The sequence below is a fragment of the Bidens hawaiensis genome, unplaced genomic scaffold, assembly GCF_021521415.1.
Source record: "Bidens hawaiensis isolate Kalapana, Puna unplaced genomic scaffold, B.hawaiensis_p1.1 tig00020767_1, whole genome shotgun sequence".
Taxonomy (NCBI): Eukaryota; Viridiplantae; Streptophyta; class Magnoliopsida; order Asterales; family Asteraceae; genus Bidens; species Bidens hawaiensis.
Genome location: NW_027493191.1, coordinates 357,565 through 381,986, shown reverse-complemented (window position 1 = coordinate 381,986; position 24,422 = coordinate 357,565). Strand labels below are relative to the sequence as shown.

Below are 24,422 nucleotides of genomic sequence, written 5' to 3'. Positions count from 1 at the left end.
GGCTTGCAGTCAAGGTAATTCTTGAAGCTACACGTTCCAATTGGACCTCCAGCCTGGTTCTGTACATGTGCGGCTAGAGCGGCCGCTGCATGGTCGTTCAGCAGAGTTTGGAGTTCTGCTGCAGTCAGGTTGATGTTACCACGTCCGTGTCCAGCGTTTCTTCCTGCCATTTCCTAGAATCACAGTATAAAATGTTAAACATGAATTTTTCTTTCATATGCAACACACCATACACGTAATAAAAAGATATGTAAGAAAGAAATAAGAAGCAAACATCACATCACAACCATATATTTATCCAAATAATAATTCATGATTAAAACCGTTGTATTCGCTACAAAGTATTTAAAACCAATCCTTAATATCATAGAAAAATAATAGTTTGGATGGAGACAACCCCTCCATCTAGGTGTTATCATCACTAGATGTCATCATCTGAGGACACCTCTGAGTGTGCCTCCTCCTCAGCCGGTTCTTCCTCCGGTTCTTCTTTAGGTTCCTCCTCGGGATCCTCCTCAGGTTCCTCTTCGGGATCTTCTTCAGGTTCCTCTTCAGGCTCTGCCTCAGGTTCGGCTGCGTTCTGAGCAATCTGCATTTGTAAGACATCGCAACGCTCTAGAGCTATCTCGGTTCGGGTCCTTGCTACTTGGAGTTGCTCTTGCAAGTCTATTATTTCGGCTTGCATCTTTCTCAAAATCTTCATCTGTTGATCACTAGCCTCCTGCATTTCCTTCATGGTCGCTGCCATGCGGGCAATTTCCTCCTTAGTCTCGGTTCCGTCTTTTAACAGTCCGGAAACGTTCGCTCTCGTATAGCGCATGTAACCCACGTCACGCTCCAATCATGAAACAACAGCTGCGAGAACTCGCTCTACAGGTTCGGTTATGGGTGGTAGGGTGTTGGGGTAAGCAGGATGGTTCGGGGGTGGTAATGGGGGAACTTGTTCACGATAGATCATACGTCTGATCATATTAGGGTACCCATCCCAGCTAACTTCGTTTTCGTACATGCCTCCGGATAAGCGATACCTCTTCGGTGCGGGAGCTTCGAGTTCCGGGACTACTCGGGGTAGCGATGCGGTAGGTAACTGCGGTTCCTTCCCGTGAGCATGAGTCATCGGATCGGATGATGATGAGGGTGGCGTCGACATCCCTACAGGTAAGCCGTGTATGCGCGCGTATGAGTGAAAGAGGTAAAGAGATAAGATTACAAAGACTACACAAACATATGCAGTGCGTATCATTATAACTAATGGGTCGTCGCGGTTATAGTCTAGTATGCATGCAGCTTCTAGTTCGCTATAACCTGGCTCTGATACCAATCTGTCACACCCTTAAAATCCACTAACGGAGTTTTACCGTCAGAGGGTGTGAACTAACAGGATCGGAATCATTAGTTATAATCAAACCATAAAACAAAGTTTTAAAACCATGAAAACTTTTACGAGTAATTAAATGCGGAAGCGTAAAACCATAGAAACCAATGTTGCGTCACGCAGGATGACTTAAAACCCAATGATAACAATTTAAAATAAGTTTGCATAATTAAAAGTGTTTCAAGCAATGCATGATTCTAAACCGCGCGCCCGCCTCGGCTACCTGAGAATAACATACTAAAAGTGTCAACACAGGGTTGGTGAGTTCACGTGTTCAAATAAAATAAAGCGTTAGCGTTTGCGTTCAGCGTTTTGCGTTAAGCGTTTTGCGTTAAGCGTTTTGCGTTAAGCGTTACCAGATAGTGTTATGTCAATTATATATCTATAGGTAGCTAGCCTATAAAACAAGTATTACTAAGTGTTCGACACCGAAGCTGACTGTTTATCATTTGCCTTGCCACCAGGTCTATCCCGACCATGGTATGTGTTTAGCCAAGATTACACCCACTCGACCTCCAGTCGAGTTTAGCGTTGGGTGGGGTTTGTCAAACCCAGTAGTACTACTCAACAATGACTCGCTATTATCCAATATTAAACGGTTCGATGTGAATGAAGGACTTTAGTTAACGCGTTTGCCACTTAGTCTTTACAAGTGATATATAATTTATACTAACAAAATCTTAAATGCGTTTTTTCGGAGTATGTTACCTCCCCAAGTGAAAAGCGTTTGAAAACAGTTTAAAAAGGGGTAAGTGAACTCACTGTTTGCGAAGTATTCCCAAAATAATTCACCAAGATGCGCGTCACAGAAAAACTCTCTCTAGCGTTCTAAAACAACAAAGAGATTTTTCTAAGTGTCGGAATATTATCGAGTCTCTAGACCCGGCACATAATACCTATGCACACAACATGTTTCGTGTTTCGTTTGTGAATCGTGTATGACTTTAACAAGTGTATTTGTGATACGTTACATGTGTGAGCAATTATTTACGTGTCATGTATTCATAATGTACATCACTAGCAATTACTCCCCGTAAGGGCAATTTGGTCAACACATAACAATTAACTAGCAATTATTCCTCACGAGGGCAATTTGGTCAAATCATGACAATCAATTAACAATTATTCCCCGCAAGGGCATTTTGGTCAAAACACGACAATTAATTAGCAATCATTCCCCTCAAGGGCAATTTGGTCAAAACACGATAATAAATTAGCAATCACGTTGTTTCATGCAACTTTCACAAAATTCAGCAACTAGTTTCTTAACGACAGAATTTCTACTTGAAAAACTAGTCTATCCCACTGATCATAGCATCACAATTAATTTACCAAAAATCATCACAAAAGCATATATGTCCTAGGTTTCCAGAACATATTTTATTATATTTTTATTCCACATAGGTTTCTCACAATAATCAAATCATTACAGCAAACTCATAACAGTCAAATTCATGCGCAACAGAATGTTATTTGAAATTCCCGTTAAACGAAAAATCCAATAAATGCAAGACCACTTGGGTTAGGTTCCTAACTCAACAATTCAACTTTCAGAAGTGGAAGCAACCCAATTGGTATCGTAGTTCATGAGATATAACATTTACAAAACAACCTAACAGCAGGTCTAACAACTCAGCTTTGCACAACGTTTTTGTAAAATCATAAAAGTTAACTTTTACACGTCCAAAAATTGCAAATTTATATTCTTTAGAAACTAGACTCAACCTAGTTTACAGTAGTATCAATTATCTCAATAAATTTTCACTTTTACACCCCGTTACAGTCAATCAAACATCAACAACACAATCTGTCCAGAAACTGTTTGCATCCAAACTCAACAATTTAACTATCTATGGACCACAAATCATTCATATAACATTCTAGACACCATAACTACTATCCATGCATATCAATTACACCATACATACATAGTTAGGGTTTTATTTGATCTCAAACTCAAAGACACAACAATTAACATGCAATAATATCAAAACTAGTTATCAAATCATCATCAATACACCATCAAATCAACAACAATCATATGAACACCATACATAGGAAAAATCGGACCTAGTGTTTGTAATTTATACCTTCAAAAGCACCAATACAAGCAATAGGAAGGTAGGAGATGGCTAGAAACGGATATAGGATGCTTCAATTGTGAAAAACAAGATCAAAATCCAAGAGGTATGTGTGTGTGTGTGAACCGATTGTGAGGAGGGGGGGGGGGGTTTGGCCGTCTGTTTTGGGAAGAGGGAGAGGGAGGAGAGGTTAGGGTTTTATAATATTAATAATAATAACATGTTACACTTTAGTCTCTAAACTTCCAAATGTTACATCTCTAGCTTAATTAATTGGGTTCTTGTTTCTTGTTTAGCATTCCACATAACATAATCAAGTAACACATATGTCTAACACATAATTATCACATAATTATTGTTTTGACGTTTTTTGTTTATTCACTAATCGTTTGCGTCAACTCGTTTGCGTTTCGGTGCAATTCCCGAAAGACTACACATGTAGTAAGTGTCAAGCGTCATTTAAACCCTAGTTTAAATGTAATGAGGTGTGCGTTATAGATTCAGTGATCTAAAGTTTGAATTGACGGAGTTAACGGAGTTTACCTGAAATTGACGATTGTCACATCATTCCCAGTCCCGAAAATTTGAGTCAAGTCGTGATGAGTGTCTGAAAAAGTAAGAAAAATTTTCAGTTTGTCATATCATCCCCTAGTAGAAAGAAATTTCGTCCCGAAATTTAATTCATACCTTCGGTGATTTCTGACGGTTTGCCGGGTTTCGCAGTTTTCTGTGTTTGGTCAGCCCTTCAAAAAGGTGAGGATACTTTTTCATCATTTGATCATCGCGTTCCCACGTGAACTCCGGTCCACGTCTCGAGTTCCAACGAACCTTAACAATTGGAATTTTGCTGTGTTTGAGCGTTTTGGTTTCCCAATCCAAAACCTCAACTGGTTCTTCAATGAAGCGTAACTGTTCATCAACTTGCAGTTCATCCAAAGGGACTACTTGAGTTTCATCGGATAGGCATTTCTTTAAATTCGATACGTGAAAAACATTGTGTACACTGCTGAGTTCCGCTGGTAAGTCCAGCCGGTACGCCACTGGACCAACGTGTTCCGTTATCCGGTAAGGACCAACATATCGTGGGTTGAGTTTGTTTCGCTTTCCAAAGCGAACTACACCTTTCCAAGGTGAGACTTTGAGTAACACTCGATCGTTCACTTGAAATTCGAGAGGTTTTGGGCGCTTGTCGGCGTAACTCTTTTGGCGATCTCGTGCTGCTGCCATGCGATTTCGGATTTGAACAATCTTTTCCGAAGTTTCGAGTACCAGTTCTGGACCAGTGATTTGGCTGTCACCCACCTCTGCCCAGCAGAGAGGTGATCGACACTTCCCTCCGTACAGTGCTTCAAACGGCGCTGCTTTAATACTTGCGTGGTAGCTGTTATTATACGAAAACTCTACCAAAGGTAAGTGAGGTTCCCAACTTTTTCCGAAATCCAACACACAGGCACACAGCATGTCCTCTAAGGTCTGAATAGTTCGTTCACTTTGCCCATCCGTCTGAGGATGGTTTTCGGTGCTCATATCAAGAAGGGTGCCTAGTGCGCTCTGTAGTGACTTCCAAAAGTGCGAAGTGAAACGGGAATCTCGATCGAAAATAATTGAGACAGGCACTCCGTGTCTAGACACCACTTCTTTCATGTAATCGCGAGTCAGTCTTTCCATTTTGTCCGATTCCTTAATCGCTAAGAAGTGTGCCGACTTAGTCAACCAGTCAACGATCACCCAGATGGTATCGCATCCCGTCGGTGTCTTAGGTAATCCCGTGATGAAGTCCATTGAAATGTGTTCCCATTTCCACATTGGAAGTTCCGGTTGTTGTAGTAGGCCAGATGGTTTCTGGTATTCTATTTTGACTCGGGCGCAAGTCAAGCATTTGCTCACGTAGGTGGCAATGTCGGCTTTCATGTTCGGCCACCAGTAAAGTGCCTTTAAGTCATGGTACATCTTATCTGAGCCAGGGTGGATAGAATATCGGGACTTGTGTGCTTCGTCCATCACTAGAGTTCTCAACTCTCCGTATCGTGGAACCCAAATCCGGTTCTCAAAATATCGGACCCCGTCCGATTTGGTTTCAAGTTGCTTGTTCATGCCCCGCATGAGTTCTAATGGAAGATTATCATCTTTCAAAGCTTCGAGTTGCGCCTCGCGAATTTGATCGGGTAAGTTGGCATGAATCGTGAGTTGCAATGCTCGCACTCGCCTGGGTTTATCAGTTTCTTTCCTGCTGAGAGCGTCGGCCACTACATTGGCCTTGCCAGGGTGGTACTTGATGGCACAATCATAATCCTTAAGCAGCTCGACCCAACGACGATGTCGCATGTTCAGCTCCTTCTGATCGTAGATATGTTGGAGACTCTTGTGGTCGGTGTAAATGGTAAACTTGGTACTGTACAAGTAATGTCTCCATATCTTAAGGGCAAACACCACAGCTCCGAGTTCCAAATCATGGGTCGTGTAGTTCTTCTCATGAACCCCTAGTTGTCGAGAGGCATAAGCTATAACCTTCTCGAGTTGCATCAGCACACAACCGAGACTTTGTATCGATGCATCACAGTGTACCTCAAAATTCTCCGTTCCCTCGGGTAGGGCTAGAATAGGGGCGCTACAGAGTTTGGTTTTCAACAGTTGAAAAGCAGATTCTTGCGCGTCACCCGAATTGTACTTATTACCTTTGTGAGTCAAAGCGGTGAGGGGTTGAGCAATCTTTGAAAATCCCACGATGAAACGCCGGTAGTAGCCGGCCAGTCCAAGGAATTTCCGCACCTCAGTCGGAGTCTTAGGCGCCTCCCAGTTTTTGATGGCCTCTACCTTACCGGGATCGACATGGATACCATTCTCGTTGATTACATGTCCTAAAAAGTGAACCTCGCGAAGCCAAAACTCACATTTCGAGAGTTTTGCATACAGTTGTTCCTTCTTCAATAATTCCAGAATTACCCTTAAGTGTTCCTCATAGTCAGCCTTGTCCTTGGAGTAGACGAGAATATCATCAATAAACACAATCACAAACTTGTCGAGGTACGCCTTGCATACTCGATTCATGAGATCCATAAATACGGCTGGTGCATTGGTTAGACCAAAAGGCATAACCGAAAACTCAAAGTGACCATACCGTGTTCTGAAAGCCGTCTTTGAAATATCTTCCTCGCGCACTCTTAATTGATGGTAACCAGACCGCAGATCGATCTTCGAGTAGTAACTCGATCCTTGAAGCTGTTCAAACAAATCATCAATTCGGGGTAAAGGATAACGGTTCTTGACCGTCACCTTTATCAACTCTCGGTAGTCGATACACATTCGGAAAGTCCCGTCCTTCTTTCTGACAAATAAGACAGGGGCTCCCCATGGCGATGAGCTAGGTCGGATAAAACCCTTATCCAACAAATCTTGCAACTGAGTGGACAGTTCCTGAAGCTCCGCCGGTGCGAGCCGATACGGGGCTCGTGCTATGGGTGCTGCACCGGGTGTCAACTCGATTTGGAATTCGACTTGACGAATAGGAGGGAGTCCAGGAAAATCCTCCGGGAAAACTTCCAGAAAATCTCGCACAATCGGTATATCTTCAATTCGCTTCTCCTCCGCGGGTTACTCAACAATATGCGCCAAAATTGCCGGATGACCCTTTCGTAGATACTTCTGCGTCTTCATGAAGGTAATGACACTGGTGGTCATGCCGCTTCTCTCGCCCCGGATCGAAACGATCTCGCCGGAAGGGGTAGTAATGTGGACTATCTTGTCGTGACATATAATCTCCGCTCGGTTCTCGGATAACCAGTCCATGCCGACCACGACATCGAAACTACTAAGCGTAAAAGGAATAAGGTCGATATCAAAGACATGACCTGACAGTTTTAACTTACATCCCGCAAGTACATGAGTCGTTACTATAGTCTTACCGTTAGCTAATTCAACAGGAAACTTAGCATCTAACGGGGTTGGGGTTAAGTCTAAGAGTTGGTTAAAGGCTTTCGACACAAAACTCCTATCAGCTCCAGTGTCAAACAATACAGAAGCAAAACAATCGTTCACAGGGAACTTACCAGTCACCACGTACGGATCATTGCGGGCTTGACCCGACCCAATAACAAAAGCTCTTCCTTTACCATTGTTTCCACCAACACTGCCACTTCCATTACCTCCATTGTTGTCGTTCTGTTTCAGCTTTGGGCAGTCCTTCTTAAAATGTCCCTCTTGTCCACACTCAAAACATCCCTTGGTTGTCATGGGTGGTTTAGGAGCACCATTTGCCGCAAGGTTTCCTCTACATTCCTTTGCCTGGTGACCCATCTTTCCGCATCTCAGACACTTGACACGGTCACACGGGCCAGCATGATGGTAATTACACCTGTTGCACTTCGGATATCTCCCAGCATATCCGCTCGAACCCTGCCCGCTACCGTTGTTATTGTTGTTGTGACCCTGATTGTTGAAGCTCCGAATGGGTTCGGGCTTACGGTAGTGGTGTTGCTGAGGGGGATTCGAGGATGAGGATCTGGTATTGTCAAACTTTCTCTTTCCGCTGCTCAGGTTGTTGTTACTGCTGTTGCCAGTGTTCGGGTTGTCACGGGCATTAGTGGTTGAACCCCTAGGTGGTAACGCACCTTGGGTCACTGCTTGATCCGTCCGCTTGTGAGCTAACCGGATCGCTTGTTGTATCGTGGCTGGTCTGGAAGACGTTACAATGCCCTGAATTTGCGGTGCCAACCCATCAATATACATTTCAATCCTCTTACTCGGCGGGTTTACCATCCGTGGACACATCACAGCCAACTCGTGAGAACGGGTAGTGTATGCTTCGATTTCCGAACCCACCATCTTCAATGACAAAAATTCTGACTCCAACTTTGCAATCTCCTCTCTTGGACAGTACTCTTCTCGCATCATGTTTTTGAACTCCTCCCAGTTCATCGCGTTAGCTAGTTCCAATCCAAGAATCTGTACGTTCGAATTCCACCAAGTGAGGGCAGAATCTTCAAGTGTTCCAGCAGCAAATTTGACCCTACTGGCAGGGGGACAATTACACATCTCAAATGCCGACTCGGCCTTCTCAGCCCAACGCAGGAAGCCTATAGCTCCCTCAGTGCCCTTAAACGTACTGGGCTTGCAGTCAAGGTAATTCTTGAAGGTACACGTTCCAATTGGACCTCCAGCCTGGTTCTGTACATGTGCGGCTATAGCGGCCGACGCATGGTCGTTCAGCAGAGTTTGGAGTTCTGCTGCAGTCAGGTTGATGTTACCACGTCCGTGTCCAGCGTTTCTTCCTGCCATTTCCTAGAATCACAGTATAAAATGTTAAACATGAATTTTTCTTTCATATGCAACACACCATACACGTAATAAAAACATAGGTAAGAAAGAAATAAGAAGCAAACATCACATCACAACCATATATTTATCCAAATAATAATTCATGATTAAAACCATTGTATTCGCTACAAAGTATTTAAAACCAACCCTTAATATCATAGAAAAATAATAGTTTGGATGGAGACAACCCCTCCATCTAGGTGTTATCATCACTAGATGTCATCATCTGAGGACACCTCTGAGTGTGCCTCCTCCTCAGCCGGTTCTTCCTCCGGTTCTTCTTCAGGTTCCTCCTCGGGATCCTCCTCAGGTTCCTCTTCGGGATCTTCTTCAGGTTCCTCTTCAGACTCTGCCTCAGGCTCGGCCTCAGGCTCTGCCTCAGGTTCGGCTGCGTTCTGAGCAATCTGCATTTGTAAGACATCGCAACGCTCTAGAGCTATCTCGGTTCGGGTCCTTGCTACTTGGAGTTGCTCTTGCAAGTCTATTATTTCGGCTTGCATCTTTCTCAAAATCTTCATCTGTTGATCACTAGCCTCCTGCATTTCCTTCATGGTCGCTGCCATGCGGGCAATTTCCTCCTTAGTCTCGGTTCCGTCTTTTAACAGTCCGGAAACGTTCGCTCTCGTATAGCTCATGTAACCCACGTCACGCTCCAATCATGAAACAACAGCTGCGAGAACTCGCTCTACAGGTTCGGTTATGGGTGGTAGGGTGTTGGGGTAAGCAGGATGGTTCGGGGGTGGTAATGGGGGAACTTGTTCACGATAGATCATACGTCTGATCATATTAGGGTACCCATCCCAGCTAACTTCGTTTTCGTACATGCCTCCGGATAAGCGATACCTCTTCGGTGCGGGAGCTTCGAGTTCCGGGACTACTCGGGGTGGCGATGCGGTAGGTAACTGCGGTTCCTTCCCGTGAGCATGAGTCATCGGATCGGATGATGATGAGGGTGGCGTCGACATCCCTACAGGTAAGCCGTGTATGCGCGCGTATGAGTGAAAGAGGTAAAGAGATAAGATTACAAAGACTACACAAACATATGCAGTGCGTATCATTATAACTAATGGGTCGTCGCGGTTATAGTCTAGTATGCATGCAGCTTCTAGTTCGCTATAACCTGGCTCTGATACCAATCTGTCACACCCTTAAAATCCACTAACGGAGTTTTACCGTCAGAGGGTGTGAACTAACAGGATCGGAATCATTAGTTATAATCAAACCATAAAACAAAGTTTTAAAACCATGAAAACTTTTACGAGTAATTAAATGCGGAAGCGTAAAACCATAGAAACCAATGTTGCGTCACGCAGGATGACTTAAAACCCAATGATAACAGTTTAAAATAAGTTTGCATAATTAAAAGTGTTTCAAGCAATGCATGATTCTAAACCGCGCGCCCGCCTCGGCTACCTGAGAATAACATACTAAAAGTGTCAACACAGGGTTGGTGAGTTCACGAGTTCAAATAAAATAAAGCGTTAGCGTTTGCGTTCAGCGTTTTGCGTTCAGCGTTTTGCGTTAAGCGTTTTACGTTAAGCGTTTTGCGTTAAGCGTTACCAGATAGTGTTATGTCAATTATATATCTATAGGTAGCTAGCCTATAAAACAAGTATTACTAAGTGTTCGACACCGAAGCTGACTGTTTATCATTTGCCTTGCCACCAGGTCTATCCCGACCATGGTATGTGTTTAGCCAAGATTACACCCACTCGACCTCCAGTCGAGTTTAGCGTTGGGTGGGGTTTGTCAAACCCAGTAGTACTACTCAACAATGACTCGCTATTATCCAATATTAAACGGTTCGATGTGAATGAAGGACTTTAGTTAACGCGTTTGCCACTTAGTCTTTACAAGTGATATATAATTTATACTAACAAAATCTTAAATGCGTTTTTTCGGAGTATGTTACCTCCCCAAGTGAAAAGCGTTTGAAAACAGTTTAAAAAGGGGTAAGTGAACTCACTGTTTGCGAAGTATTCCCAAAATAATTCACCAAGATGCGCGTCACAGAAAAACTCTCTCTAGCGTTCTAAAACAACAAAGAGATTTTTCTAAGTGTCGGAATATTATCGAGTCTCTAGACCCGGCACATAATACCTATGCACACAACATGTTTCGTGTTTCGTTTGTGAATCGTGTGTGACTTTAACAAGTGTATTTGTGATACGTTACATGTGTGAGCAATTATTTACGTGTCATGTATTCATAATGTACATCACTAGCAATTACTCCCCGTAAGGGCAATTTGGTCAACACATAACAATTAACTAGCAATTATTCCCCACGAGGGCAATTTGGTCAAATCATGACAATCAATTAACAATTATTCCCCGCAAGGGCATTTTGGTCAAAACACGACAATTAATTAGCAATCATTCCCCTCAAGGGCAATTTGGTCAAAACACGATAATAAATTAGCAATCACGTTGTTTCATGCAACTTTCACAAAATTCAGCAACTAGTTTCTTAACGACAGAATTTCTACTTGAAAAACTAGTCTATCCCACCGATCATAGCATCACAATTAATTTACCAAAAATCATCACAAACGCATATATGTCCTAGGTTTCCAGAACATATTTTATTATATTTTTATTCCACATAGGTTTCTCACAATAATCAAATCATTACAGCAAACTCATAACAGTCAAATTCATGCGCAACAGAATGTTATTTGAAATTACCGTTAAACGAAAAATCCAATAAATGCAAGACCACTTGGGTTAGGTTCCTAACTCAACAAGTCAACTTTCAGAAGTGGAAGCAACCCAATTGGTCTCGTAGTTCATGAGATATAACATTTACAAAACAACCTAACAGCAGGTCTAACAACTCAGCTTTGCACAACGTTTTTGTAAAATCATAAAAGTTAACTTTTACACGTCCAAAAATTGAAAATTTATATTCTTTAGAAACTAGACTCAACCTAGTTTACAGTAGTATCAATTATCTCAATAAATTTTCACTTTTACACCCCGTTACAGTCAATCAAACATCAACAACACAATCTGTCCAGAAACTGTTTGCATCCAAACTCAACAATTTAACTATCTATGGACCACAAATCATTCATATAACATTCTAGACACCATAACTACTATCCATGCATATCAATTACACCATACATACATAGTTAGGGTTTTATTTGATCTCAAACTCAAAGACACAACAATTAACATGCAATAATATCAAAACTAGTTATCAAATCATCATCAATACACCATCAAATCAACAACAATCATATGAACACCATACATAGGAAAAATCGGACCTAGGGTTTGTAATTTATACCTTCAAAAGCACCAATACAAGCAATAGGAAGGTAGGAGATGGCTAGAAACGGATATAGGATGCTTCAATTGTGAAAGACAAGATCAAAATCCAAGAGGTATGTGTGTGTGTGTGAACCGATTGTGAGGAGAGGGGGGGGGGGTTTGGCCGTCTGTTTTGGGAAGAGGGAGAGGGAGGGGAGGTTAGGGTTTTATAATATTAATAATAATAACATGTTACACTTTAGTCCCTAAACTTCCAAATGTTACATCTCTAGCTTAATTAATTGGGTTCTTGTTTCTTGTTTAGCATTCCACATAACATAATCAAATAACACATATGTCTAACACATAATTATCACATAATTATTGTTTTGACGTTTTTTGTTTATTCACTAATCGTTTGCGTCAACTCGTTTGCGTTTCGGTGCAATTCCCGAAAGACTACACATGTAGTAAGTGTCAAGCGTCATTTAAACCCTAGTTTAAATGTAATGAGGTGTGCGTTATAGATTCAGTGATCTAAAGTTTGAATTGACGGAGTTAACCTGAAATTGACGATTGTCACATCATTCCCAGTCCCAAAAATTTGAGTCAAGTCGTGATGAGTGTCTGAAAAAGTAAGAAAAATTTTCAGTTTGTCATACGTCGCTACCTCCAGATAAAGTTTCTTCGCTATCACCGGAACGGGAACACTTCTTAGACAAGGACTCAAGCACCTCTTTGGAAACCTTTTCATCAAGGCAGGCTGGTTTCAAGCCCTGCAAAACAGAAAGAGGCTTACCAAAGCATGACGAAACTTCACCCACATAAGGGTAAGTGTGCCTTTCCATTGCAAGAACTGACTCTAAGAAGAGCTTGGAAGCTTCACGATTGAACATGGGAGACTGCTCCATAGGTTGACCAGCTTTGTGATGTTTGAAGCCAGCAACAAAGCCCAAATGCTTCCCATAGCTCAACAGCTTTGTGTAAACATCGCCCAACACTGAATTAAACTCAGAAGAATGAAGCAGGTAAGTCACAACTTGATGAAACCCGTGCTCAATTAGCCACCGGTTGTCGTTAGTAGTCTGGGTGACTGAAGCCTTCAAGCCTTCTTTCTCCATCTCAAAGGCTTTCCTCTACACCTCAAAGGCTTCCCTGTCAGCATCCAACTTAGCTCTGTCAGCTTCCATTGCTTTCTTCAACTCTACTATCTCAAACTCATGGCCACGGGACAACTCCTCAATCTTCTTCACATAACCCTCCTCCTTCTTTGCAAAACCGTCAACCTCTTTCTTCTTGGCTGTCATCGAGGCCTTCATCTTTTCCTTCTTCTCTGAAAACTCCCCATACTCGTGCATCCCCTTTCGAAAACGAGTCACACCCTCTGCCAAAAGGGCAGAAAGGTTGCAAGAACTCAAGATCAACGTCAACAACATGGAATCACCCTCCATCTCTGAAATAGTGTTACGAACCTTGGAGGAGCAAAGTTAGCCAACACATCAGCACAAACTTCCGGATCTTTGAAGCTATCTCCAACCTTCACATTTCACTCCGGCACATAAACTTCATTCCCATCCAACCCTTGAACCGTCGCCATCGCAACCTTCTTACCAGCCGACTTCTTCTTCTTAGAGACAACCAAACCTTGCTCTTTTTCACCCTTCACACTTGGACCTTGATCTTCGGTAGCTTGAACATCATCACTAACCTCAACCGGTTCGTGAGAAGATGATGGGCCAGAAGACTTCAACAAATGCCGTGTGGACCGACGAGTAGAAGCCTTAGGGCCAGCAGCCTTGGTAAAACCTTTAACTTTCGGAACTCCAACATACCCGAAATCTACAAACCGACCTTCTTTCCCTCGAACCACTGCATCCTCCCCAACAATAGCCACAACATCCGTAAACCCAACATCCGAGGTATCATCACTTTTCAAGAAATCCAAAGCCGACATAACTACAAACACAAGGGAAATCTATCAACAGACATATCGGCAAAATGAAACAAATACAGGGTAAACAAACGCATACCCTTATCATCCCTCATAAGCACGGGATCCCGATTAGGCTTATCCCATAATTTGTTAATTCCTAATAACACAAGAAGATGTTCGGGAAGAGGACGAAGACGCGATGGACACTTCCTAATTGACTTCAAAAACACTTCATTCAATTCCAATTCAGTCGGCTCCGGTTAGTTTAAAACAACCTCGGTTTGTCACCAAACGAATTTAAAAGGAAGGATGGAGTCGGAAACAAAGAAAAAATGGTCCTTCCAAGAACCAAGGGTCGTAACCACCGAGGAAACTAAGCATGTATCGATCTGAGTATGTTCAAAAGTGTACCAATCGCCATTTTTCGCCAAACGAAAGAAACGGCGAAAACCCAAGAGCGACGGATCATATCCTAAGGCTCTACATAAAACCTCAAAGTGTAAAACCCTAGCAAGCCCTAAAGGGTGAATCTGACCAAAAGACACACGGTAATACTCCAATACATTCAAAACAAAAACCGAAAACGGATGCCGGAGATTCGAAAATTCAAAATGTCGACGATAAAGGGCAATAAAACCCGCCAGACAACGATCGATCGACGAATCGGCCGGCGGAGCAATTGGTTTAAACTTCAAACCTATACCCCATTCAAGACAGAACGATTCAACCTATTCTTGGGTTAATCGGGAAAAGCTAACCGAAAGATCCTTACGAGCACCCATAAAATTGAAAGAAAGGGGAAGGATTTTAACTAACCTGATGAAGGATTGAAGAAAAAACTTGATGGACGTTTGAGAGAATATGTGAAACTTTAAAGAAAATATGAAGAAAGTGAACAATTATAAACCATTATTAAGAGCAGTTATTGGGAACCGCAACATGCAGTAACCATCAAATCAACTGTCTTGTCAGAAATTCAAAAAATAACCAAAACCGTTCAAAGCCTCGAAGCCTCGAAGCCTTTAAGCAATAACAAAATGTGTGTAAAAGTCAGAAGCCCTTGAGCCTACTTCTCAAACACCTCTGACTTGGGGGGCTGATGACGGGGGTAGCTCAAGGAATTAGTAAAATGGTTTTCACACATTAACGCTAAAAGGTTAGAAGGTTAAAAGCTTCGTTTCCCGCCCAATTTATGTAAACAAGTACGTGAACAGTAAGCACGTTCTATAGTACAACGTCAAATCACTATTCACATCATTGTTCCCTCTGAACAAGGGACATGCTCAGAAAAAGTAATATTACTATAATCATGGACAAACGGTTAAAAGGTTCCCGCCCATAAAAGGTCAACTCTCTAGCAAACTGGAGGCTAACAAGTTTACTCACTGGACAAAAGGCTTACAGCTCTCCCTATATAAATAACATAAGCCAGCCATAACACACACACACCAGATCTGGGCAGATAACACACACTCCCTGATCTTATCTTCTTCCTTGAGAAACTAGCACTTTGCTTGTTTCTTTCTTACTTCACAAACGTCATAGCTTCACCAAAAACTTCATCCAAAAACCGGTCTCAAACACCTCGTTCTTGGATCTCCGGTGAACTATAACAACTAACAATAAACTAGTGAACCTCTCGCTGCGTTTTGCAAACGTAGGGACACCACGACCTGCATTAGGTTAACCGGAACCCTTGAAGCTCGTTAGCCTAACCAGTCCATTCACTATCATTGGTCTTGTAATTGTTGTAGCAACAGAATGTAATGAGATTAGCTATTGATTGTGATAATTTCTCTCCTCTTTTGGATTCTCCTATCTCGATTCATAGCTAACATCATAGCTCAAGACATTCTTTAGACGATTCGGCCAAGAGAGTTGGAACATATGATCCTATTACACGAGCTAGTTACATCAATGGTGGATCTAGGTAGAGCTACTAAGGTGGAATCGACCTTAAGAGGTCTATGTCAAGTTTATCTCTAATTTGTTTGTATATTTATATACTATAATTGTAAGTATGTACAAAATAATATACATAGTTCATATATTTATATACTATCTATACTTCTAGTAATATATATCACCTAATTAAGTTGTAATAGTTTGACAAATAATTTAATCTTTAATTTTATCCATGAAACTTGAGCCCGAACTTGTTTACGCTATAGGTGCTACTGTTCTAGAAACATAAATAATATATGTATTATCATCATTGACGTTTGATACAGTACATAAACACAAAAGCCGTTCTCACTTTGGTGTAGTGGTAAGGTAGCTAAGCTGTGAAATAGGTCGCATCATTCAAAAAAAACATAAACACAAACAACTAGAACATATTTTTAAGAAAAAGTATATTATATCTGAATGATTGAACAATTTTCCATAAGGTCGATCTAAATTTGATTGTTCATGTCAATCAGATAACCAAAGGAGCGGTGCTCTAATGGCACCCCAGTAACTTTCTCTTGGGAAAGGTCATCGATTCAAGTCTCGTTCGTGACAAAATGTCATCTGCAAGCTAGGATTTTATCACAATGAACCTTTAGACGGTGGGTTTTCCCTATAATTGGTGATGCGTCTGTCCACCGGCGTTGCCCGCGATCGAGAAATATATTATAAAGTTTAGGTATAAAATATTAAACTTTCATCCTACATAATACATATAGTTTCATAACTCATTAATTTTAGTCTAGGACTCTATGAGGAAACCCGTATATTGATGTGACTTTAGCGGTAGATGGTTCACATTTTTGCATCTTAAGTCAAAAATAAAGACATAGACTTCACGTTTTGCTTAGACCTCAAATGCTGACTAATGTGGCAAGGCTTGGTTGCGAGCCCACGAGCCCAGAAGTGTGTAGGTTTTTGGACCACGTCTTTGTTTAGTATTTTGCCACGAACCTACGATTTAATGTAACGAATCAATTATGTCTTTATTATACACTTGCGTACACATGTAACACATCTCACCAAGTATTCCACTAGTTCGTCTTATTTCGAATTTTGAGTGTACAAATCTACAACCATTAACAAATTTATAATTGAACTTGTATATTTATTAGTCGAAAGATGTTAACGTGGCCACGTGGGTGTGAAACTTCGTCTTGAAGTTATGATAAAACTAAGAGCATTCATAACAACAAACTTATACAAACCGCCACATCATCGCCACATCAGATTTCAAACTTTTCACAAAAATACTCACTTTCTTCCACAACAACAAACCTACACAAACCGACACATCATCACCTACTCTTTTACTTTTAATCAATTTTAATTATACTTTTATATTATATTAGCTTTTATATTTAATCACTTAATAACATTAACCTTACCCACACCTCAGCCACACAGCCCACACTCCTCTCACTTTCTTCATCCCCTCCCAAGTAAACACAACCACCCATGACCTCTCGCCGGAGATTCAAGTTGATCGACTCAAACGACGAACAAAAATCGGTCTCCCTATAAATCAAATCGTAGTGGAGGCTCCAATTGAAGATATACTCTCTGAAACTTCAAATCGGTTAGATTTTGGTGAGGCTGTGGATTAATTGATTGTAAATCAAGAATTGTTTTTCTATTTAATTAACACGTAAAAGGGACCCACATCTGCATGTCCGTGTTACGTTTGCAGAAACAAACTTGTTCAGCAGACTTGGGCGCCACAACGGTGATGTCCGCCGGATTTACGTCCGTCCCTTGCCACCTGTTTTCGGACCTCGGGAAATCCACCCCGTTGTGGATGCTCTAAGTTAGAATAACTTCATATGAAAAGTAGGTACTCACAATGAACATGTGGTTAGTGTTATAAGTTTTGTTTGATTTAAGAGTAAATAGCTAGACAAACTAAATTGCATTAGTAATGAATGGAAAACAAAATGGTTAATAAATTGATTGCAAATTTTGAGAAGAAAAGAAGTCACGTCGTGTTTAGGGTTTATGGCAGAAGTATCAGATGTACAATATCCGTTTTACAAGTTAATTGTCATGAATCTGAACTTAGGTACGACTATCATTTTCCCCTTAACTAAGATACACTAGTGGTGGAATGACATTGTCGACGAGTTCATAAATCATAATTATATTGTTATTATGCACTCATAATCTACTAACAAGTAACTACACATGGATATAAAGTTATAGCATATGCATATAACTCAAATACTAATATCAATATAGTGTAATAAAAAGAATGAGTTGAATAATAATAGAAGTGCTTATTATTAGTTTGAGATAAATCCATATAAGTTCACTTTGTAGCTTACCTAATTGTAGAAGGGACCACACACATGGCACAACACGTGACATTTTGGAAACGTAAGCTTTAGAACAGAATTGACCTAAACTCTTGTGAATTTTGGAAAACGATTATTTTGAATAAACAAAATATTCAAATACAAAATAAAATAAACATGTTTTTATGTAGTGTTGCATAAATGAAATAGTAATTAATTACAACTTATTTGTATCTTTTAATAATAAGCAAGGTGTGATGCTCCTTTCATCAATTAATTGATTAATTTTATTTTTAAAGATATATAGTCTAACATCAAATGTTAAATTAGAGTTCAATACATAACCAAAGTATAAAAAGGTAATAACCACATAAACAAGTATACTTAGTTTTAATTGTGATATATAAAATAAGACAAGTATACTCAGGGTCTGTTTGGTATGAGGTAGTGGAATGAAATAAACGTGGTAATAAAATGGACAAAGGAATAGAATGAGTTATTACCGTTTCAATGAGATGTTTGGTTACAACATGGGAATAAAATGAATGATTACTTTGCGTTATATGGTAGGTAGAAAAAAAAAGAAAAATAAAAGTTAAAATGGTAGTGAGTGGCGGTGGTGGTGGGAGGCAACTGGCGGTAGTGGCATTGGTGGGCGGTGATGGTGGTTGGCGGTGACTGGTGGTGGTGGGGCGATGGGAGATAATGGTGGTTGGAGGTGGGTGTCAGTGGTGGAGGTGGGTGATGGCGGCCATGGTGGAGGTGGCAGGCGGTGATGGTGGGCGGGGGCGCGTGTTGGTGTTGGGGGTGAGTGATGGCGATCACGGTGGAGGTGGCAGGCGGTGACAGTGGGCGGGGGCGCGTGTTGGTGGTGGGGGTGGGTGATGGCGGTAATGGTGGAGGTGGCAAGAGGTGGTGTGCAGTGGTGATGGTGGGTGGGGGCGGTCGGGTGGCGGTGGTGGGCGACTGGCACTAATGGCGATGATTGGTGGTAGCGATAACGGTAGCGGTGGACGGTGATGGTGGTGGCGGTGGCAACGGCGGTGGATGACAATGATGGTAGGTGGTGGTTGGTGGTCGTGCTGGGTGGTGCTCGTGGTGGGTGTTAATGGTATTGGGAGGGTGGTGGAGGTGATGTAGGGAATGAAATTGAAAAAAAACATGGGGTATGGATGGAATAAAATTGGAGTGTTTTAAAGAGAATGGAATGACGTAGGTAATGAATCATTTCATTCCTTTGACTAATCAAATATATATTTTTTTTCATTCCCATACAATAAGTCATTCCATTTTACTCTCAATTTCTCCATAACAAACGTTACCTGTTGTTTTAGTCATATGATTTCCTCTCTTCTCTTGATGGCACTATGTAGAAATGTTCATATCATTTGTATGATTGTCAACTTAAAAACAATTTTGATTCCACAAATAACCAACCCGATTAAATTATTATAATTTATATTTATCTTCAACAACTGTCATAAGAATATCCATGACCAATCTTCTTCTTCTTCGTTCTAATTAAAAAAACATATCCTCTATTCAAGTAACAATAAAATAATCAAAATATACAACCATACTATATAAATTATTCATTATGAACAAATAAATATAAAACAAGTCATTCAAGGTGATTTATGTATAACTAATATTCATATATTATTTAAACTTTATGACCTCATTAGTTTTATTCTTTTACTTTTTTTATTTTCTTCTAAAAAGCTGTAAGTAATAAATTTTAAAAATATGCAAATATCTTAAGAAATATATCAATTAAAAGTGAAATAATTGTGGTTCACATCATATGGGGCCTATTGGACCAACTCCTAATTTGTCAAGTATTAGGAAAAGAAAAGATCCCAAATTACCTTGCTTGTTCCAAGTGAAACTCTTCACTACACTCCATGGGAAGGCATCCACCTCAATAATTCACTAATTTTATTTAAAACCCAATTTAGTTCTTGCTTCTCTTCTTCACACAAACCAAAAGATCTAAACTTTGATGCAAAAAAGATGGATCTTGAAGATGAGGGATGGGTGAACATACCTTATGATGGACTTCTTGAAGTCCATGATGATGAGGGCAAGAAGTTTTTTTCAAGAAAGTTTGCGAGGAGCCCCAAGAATCTTTTTAAAATGGATTACTTTGATTCCTCAAGTAAATCCCAAAAATTCGTCGACTCTTCATCCGAAAATAATCCGATATCGCCAAAGAAGTTGATCCCTTTCCCAATTCATATGGATGATCATCAAGATGGTGATCACCATGAAGATGTCAAAGAGATTACCAAACTCCCTATTTTGATCGACGGGGAGCTTAAAGGTGCTCCTGAATCGGATCAAGATCCGATCTTTCAAGTTTTCTTTAAAAAAGAAAACGAATTTGTCGAAATGAAAATGGATTCTCCGAGATCCGGTTCTCGGAAAATCACTCTGCCTTATATTGAAACAGACATGTTTCAATACGAGGACAAAAGTGATGATGATATGTTCAATGTGTCATCAACATCAAAAGTGGTGATTGATGAAGATGAGAAGGTGATCAAGGAAGAAGGTAATGAAGGATTTAATATTTGGAAATGGGGTTTGAATGGCGTTGGTGCTTTTTTCTCTCTTGGTATGACTGCTGCCACCATATGTATCATCCTTTTTGGAAATGGTCAAAGGCACAAACAAAATCAAAAGCTTAGGATCCAATTATACTCTGATGACAAGGTTTGACACAATTTATGCTTATTACTTATTTTTTTTAATTTTACATAATTTGGTCTGTTATTTATACTTTTGTTAAAATACATGCTGATTCCCATGTTGTTACAAAAGGGTCTTTCCATATATTTCAAATTACACAAAATGTAACAAGCAACATGTTGTTACAAAAGGGTCTAACCCTAGATTCTAAGGCTTTTGTCTTTGTGGCTTCATGAATCATGAATTAGGATCAAAATTTTCTATTGAAGATGAGTCGACCCGGTCATAATGTCGAGTCTAGGTTCTTGCCAAGATGCTAGCATTTAAGAAATTGATAAAACTTTTTAATAGTATGAGTTACACTCTTCTAGTTTAATTTTTAACAATTAATCATTTTTTTATCCTTTTTGCAAAATAGGTGTGTTTGATTTATTCTAGGGTCGTTCAACATTGCAATTTGCAACCATAATTATTTTCGATATGATTTGATATGCAGAGGATAAAGCAAGTGGTTCATCATGCAAATGAAGCAATGTCAGCAGCTGTGAGAGGGGTACCCTTGACCACAGCCCATATCACATATGGAGGATACTATGAAGGCTTCTAGGGTAAAAATAGACATCTAATTAAATATTACAAAATTCACTTTTTTGAAATATTGAATTTACAAAAACGAAAGAACGCAGCAATACATGCAAAAACTACTGATGATGGACAAGTAAAATCTAACTTGTTAGATGTTTCTGCCCAAAATCAAATGATCTTGCAAAATGTAATGTTGTTTTCATTTGCGGTAAAATGTTGGATTTTTACTATAAAAATCAGTTCCAATATTTCAAAAAGTATATAGTTTTATTAAAAATTAAGCATTTAGCTTTGGTATGTCATGAGATGTAACATTTGATATTTATATTTGTGTATAATTATAAAAATAGAATATGTTCAAAGCATAGTGTGTATAATGTATATGTAGATGTCAAGGTTTAAACTTTTGCTTATGTAAAGGATTTCGTATAGAAACATATTGTTAGAATTTGTATGAGTTTTTGCATTATTGGTTTTTCATTTTTATACCATCAATCTCCGATACTAAAATCCTCTGTGTATGGTGTTTATAAATGTAAAACATAAAACCAACAGAGTTGATTGAATTAAAATAATCAAATAAATCATATTCAGTTTGGTAGAGCAGTTGACGGCGGTGGGCAGTGACAAGTGAATGACAGTTTTATGTGTGTCATTCACTGGGGCGTTGAACCATCACTTGATCAAATTTCTCTTTTATTAATTAGTCAATAATAATCCATACCAACAATGTGACAAATGTTTCAATTTTATTAGAATCTTACTTCTACTAGGAAAAAAATAACACCTAATTTTGTCAGAGTTAAGAGTCATATTTCAATTATGCACAACAATTTGAGAGATTAAAATTCAAATTTAAATCAATGTGTTTTGTTTAAAATAATTAACTCATAATTTAAATTGTATTTAAATCATTTCATTAAGTTACCATCATCTAAAGATGTCATTTGTTTTTTCAACAATTTCTTTAACAAAAATCAAATTATCAGTAAACTTATTCAACTTAAAAACTAACATGTCACACGTATATCTTCATTTCTAAACATGATTAAGGTGCATGCATTCTTCCACAAATACAAACCGACCTTGCAACAAACTTCTTTCTATCATTTCTAATTATTTTAAAATTAATAAAATCAGAGTGGGACATCAGGGCTGTCCAAATTTGAATAGTGTGATAGCCAAATACAAGAAAGTTGTAGTTCTATTAAAATGTCTATTTGTAAACAGAAATAAAGCTAGTAATCCGAATATCTGAATGAATTTAGTTGAAGAAACAATGAATAAGAACTAAACAAATTCAGAAGAGTTGAAAATAATAAAACCTCGAAACAATTACCATTCGCCCCAGGTTATTCATGAGACAATTTTACATACAATTGCACACACCACATGTTATATGTATACAACAGAATTAACTGTTTGAGACTTCTTGAGGATAAATTAACACCTAAACAACTGATTTGTTAAGAAATCTAAGTAGTTTTTCGATCTATGTTAAAACATAATACATCGATAAAGAAGAAAAGTTTTAAAACGGAAGAAAAACAGAATTTATATCAGCCTCCTAACTAAGCTCGATATGAAATGACGAATTGATTCATACGGCTACTTTATAGAGGCGTTGCTTTATTGCAATCATTGATAGAAAAAATAATTAAAGAGGACCAATGAATTTATAATCATAAGCTCGAAATGAGTCATAGAAGTGTTGTTAAAGGGGTGTTTTGTGAGCTTTTAAAAGTTAATTATTTGCTTCTTTATTTCTTGAAAAGCAAAGGTTTAAAGATTTCTTTGTGAGTGTTGTTGTTAGAGGTCCACAAATCAGGTATTAGAAAACCTGGGTTTGGGTATGGAATCAGGTTCGGGTATGATCAGGTATTGGTAAATCGGGTATTAACAATACCCGGGTCGGGTTCAGGTCTGGGTACTGCATCTAAAAACCATACCTTATGTATCGGGTTCGGGTCGGGTATAGAACCGGGTATTCTAAAACCGGGTATTTGAATACCTTATTTCCGGGTATTGAAATAACCATATTTTCGGGTTTTTTCAAGTTTTTTTTTCCGGGTATAGATTGGAATTTTTTTGGGGTTGCACTTTTTAGTGGTATTTTTCGAGTATTTTCCAGTTATTTTTCGGATAATTTCGGGTATAGATAAGATATTTGAAAAACCCAGTTTCGGGTATTGGAAAAACCTGGTTCCGGGTATGAAACCGGTTCGGGTTTTCGGGTATTACCGGGTACAAATCGGGTCCGGTTCTGGTACGGGTTTTGATACTAAAATGCATACCTTATCCATATTCTACGGGTAGGGTACGGGTTCGGGTGTTAAAATTCCGGGGTATAAGAAAACCGGTTCTAGATTTTTTATCGGGTCCGATTCCGAATTCGGGTTTTTGGTGCACCTCTAGTTGTGGTTAAGTGTTTGTTTGTCCATGGGCTAACTTTCTTAGGCCCATGAAGAGGTAGGTCCCAGCAGAGCCAAGTTGGACCCGCAAGACTCACCTTGAACAGGGACGTCTGCGCAACGACCAACTGCTCCCGCAGGACCCACCATGCTCAGAGAAAACCTTACGCGCAGTACGCCAGCTGTACCCGCAGGGAAAGCCTCCCAATGGTGAAGTACCCCGCTTGTTCCCGCAGTTGCGGATACAAGCCATCAGGGAAGGCTACCCGCACTGACAGCAAGGCTACACGCACAAGGCACTAGCTACTTCAGTAGTCACATGAAGGAATAAGCAAGGCGGGAATAATCCCGCCTAAATGAGCCAGTCCGTATGCTTCTGGAAGATCTTTTGTACTATACCTACTAAGGTATGGGCAGAACAGACGATCTGACCAGAGCAGCCCATGAACCAATCACAGGGTGACAGCTCACCGACAACAGTACGAGGGGGAGCACCCTCTAGTACTGTTTGTCACTATTAGTCGCTGCCTACTCA

The 24,422-nt window shown here is 39.9% G+C and overlaps 1 protein-coding gene across 1 annotated transcript; it reads left to right on the top strand.

Moving 5' to 3' along the window:
• Positions 1-20,027: 20,027 nt before the first annotated feature.
• Positions 20,028-21,930, top strand: LOC143561650 (uncharacterized). Its single transcript, XM_077049667.1, has 2 exons — positions 20,028-20,915; positions 21,388-21,930. The coding sequence occupies exons 1-2, from the start codon at positions 20,214-20,216 to the stop codon at positions 21,496-21,498; spliced, it is 813 nt and encodes a 270-aa protein (XP_076905782.1). The 5' UTR covers positions 20,028-20,213; the 3' UTR covers positions 21,499-21,930.
• The last annotated feature ends 2,492 nt before the right edge of the window (positions 21,931-24,422 follow it).

Bases quoted from the DNA above. Each gene is read 5' to 3' on its own strand.
- LOC143561650 (XM_077049667.1), top strand. From the start codon at position 20,214: ATGGATCTTGAAGATGAGGGATGGGTGAACATACCTTATGATGGACTT. The intron at 20,916-21,387 runs GTTTGACACAAT...TTTGATATGCAG, and splicing joins AATTATACTCTGATGACAAG to AGGATAAAGCAAGTGGTTCA.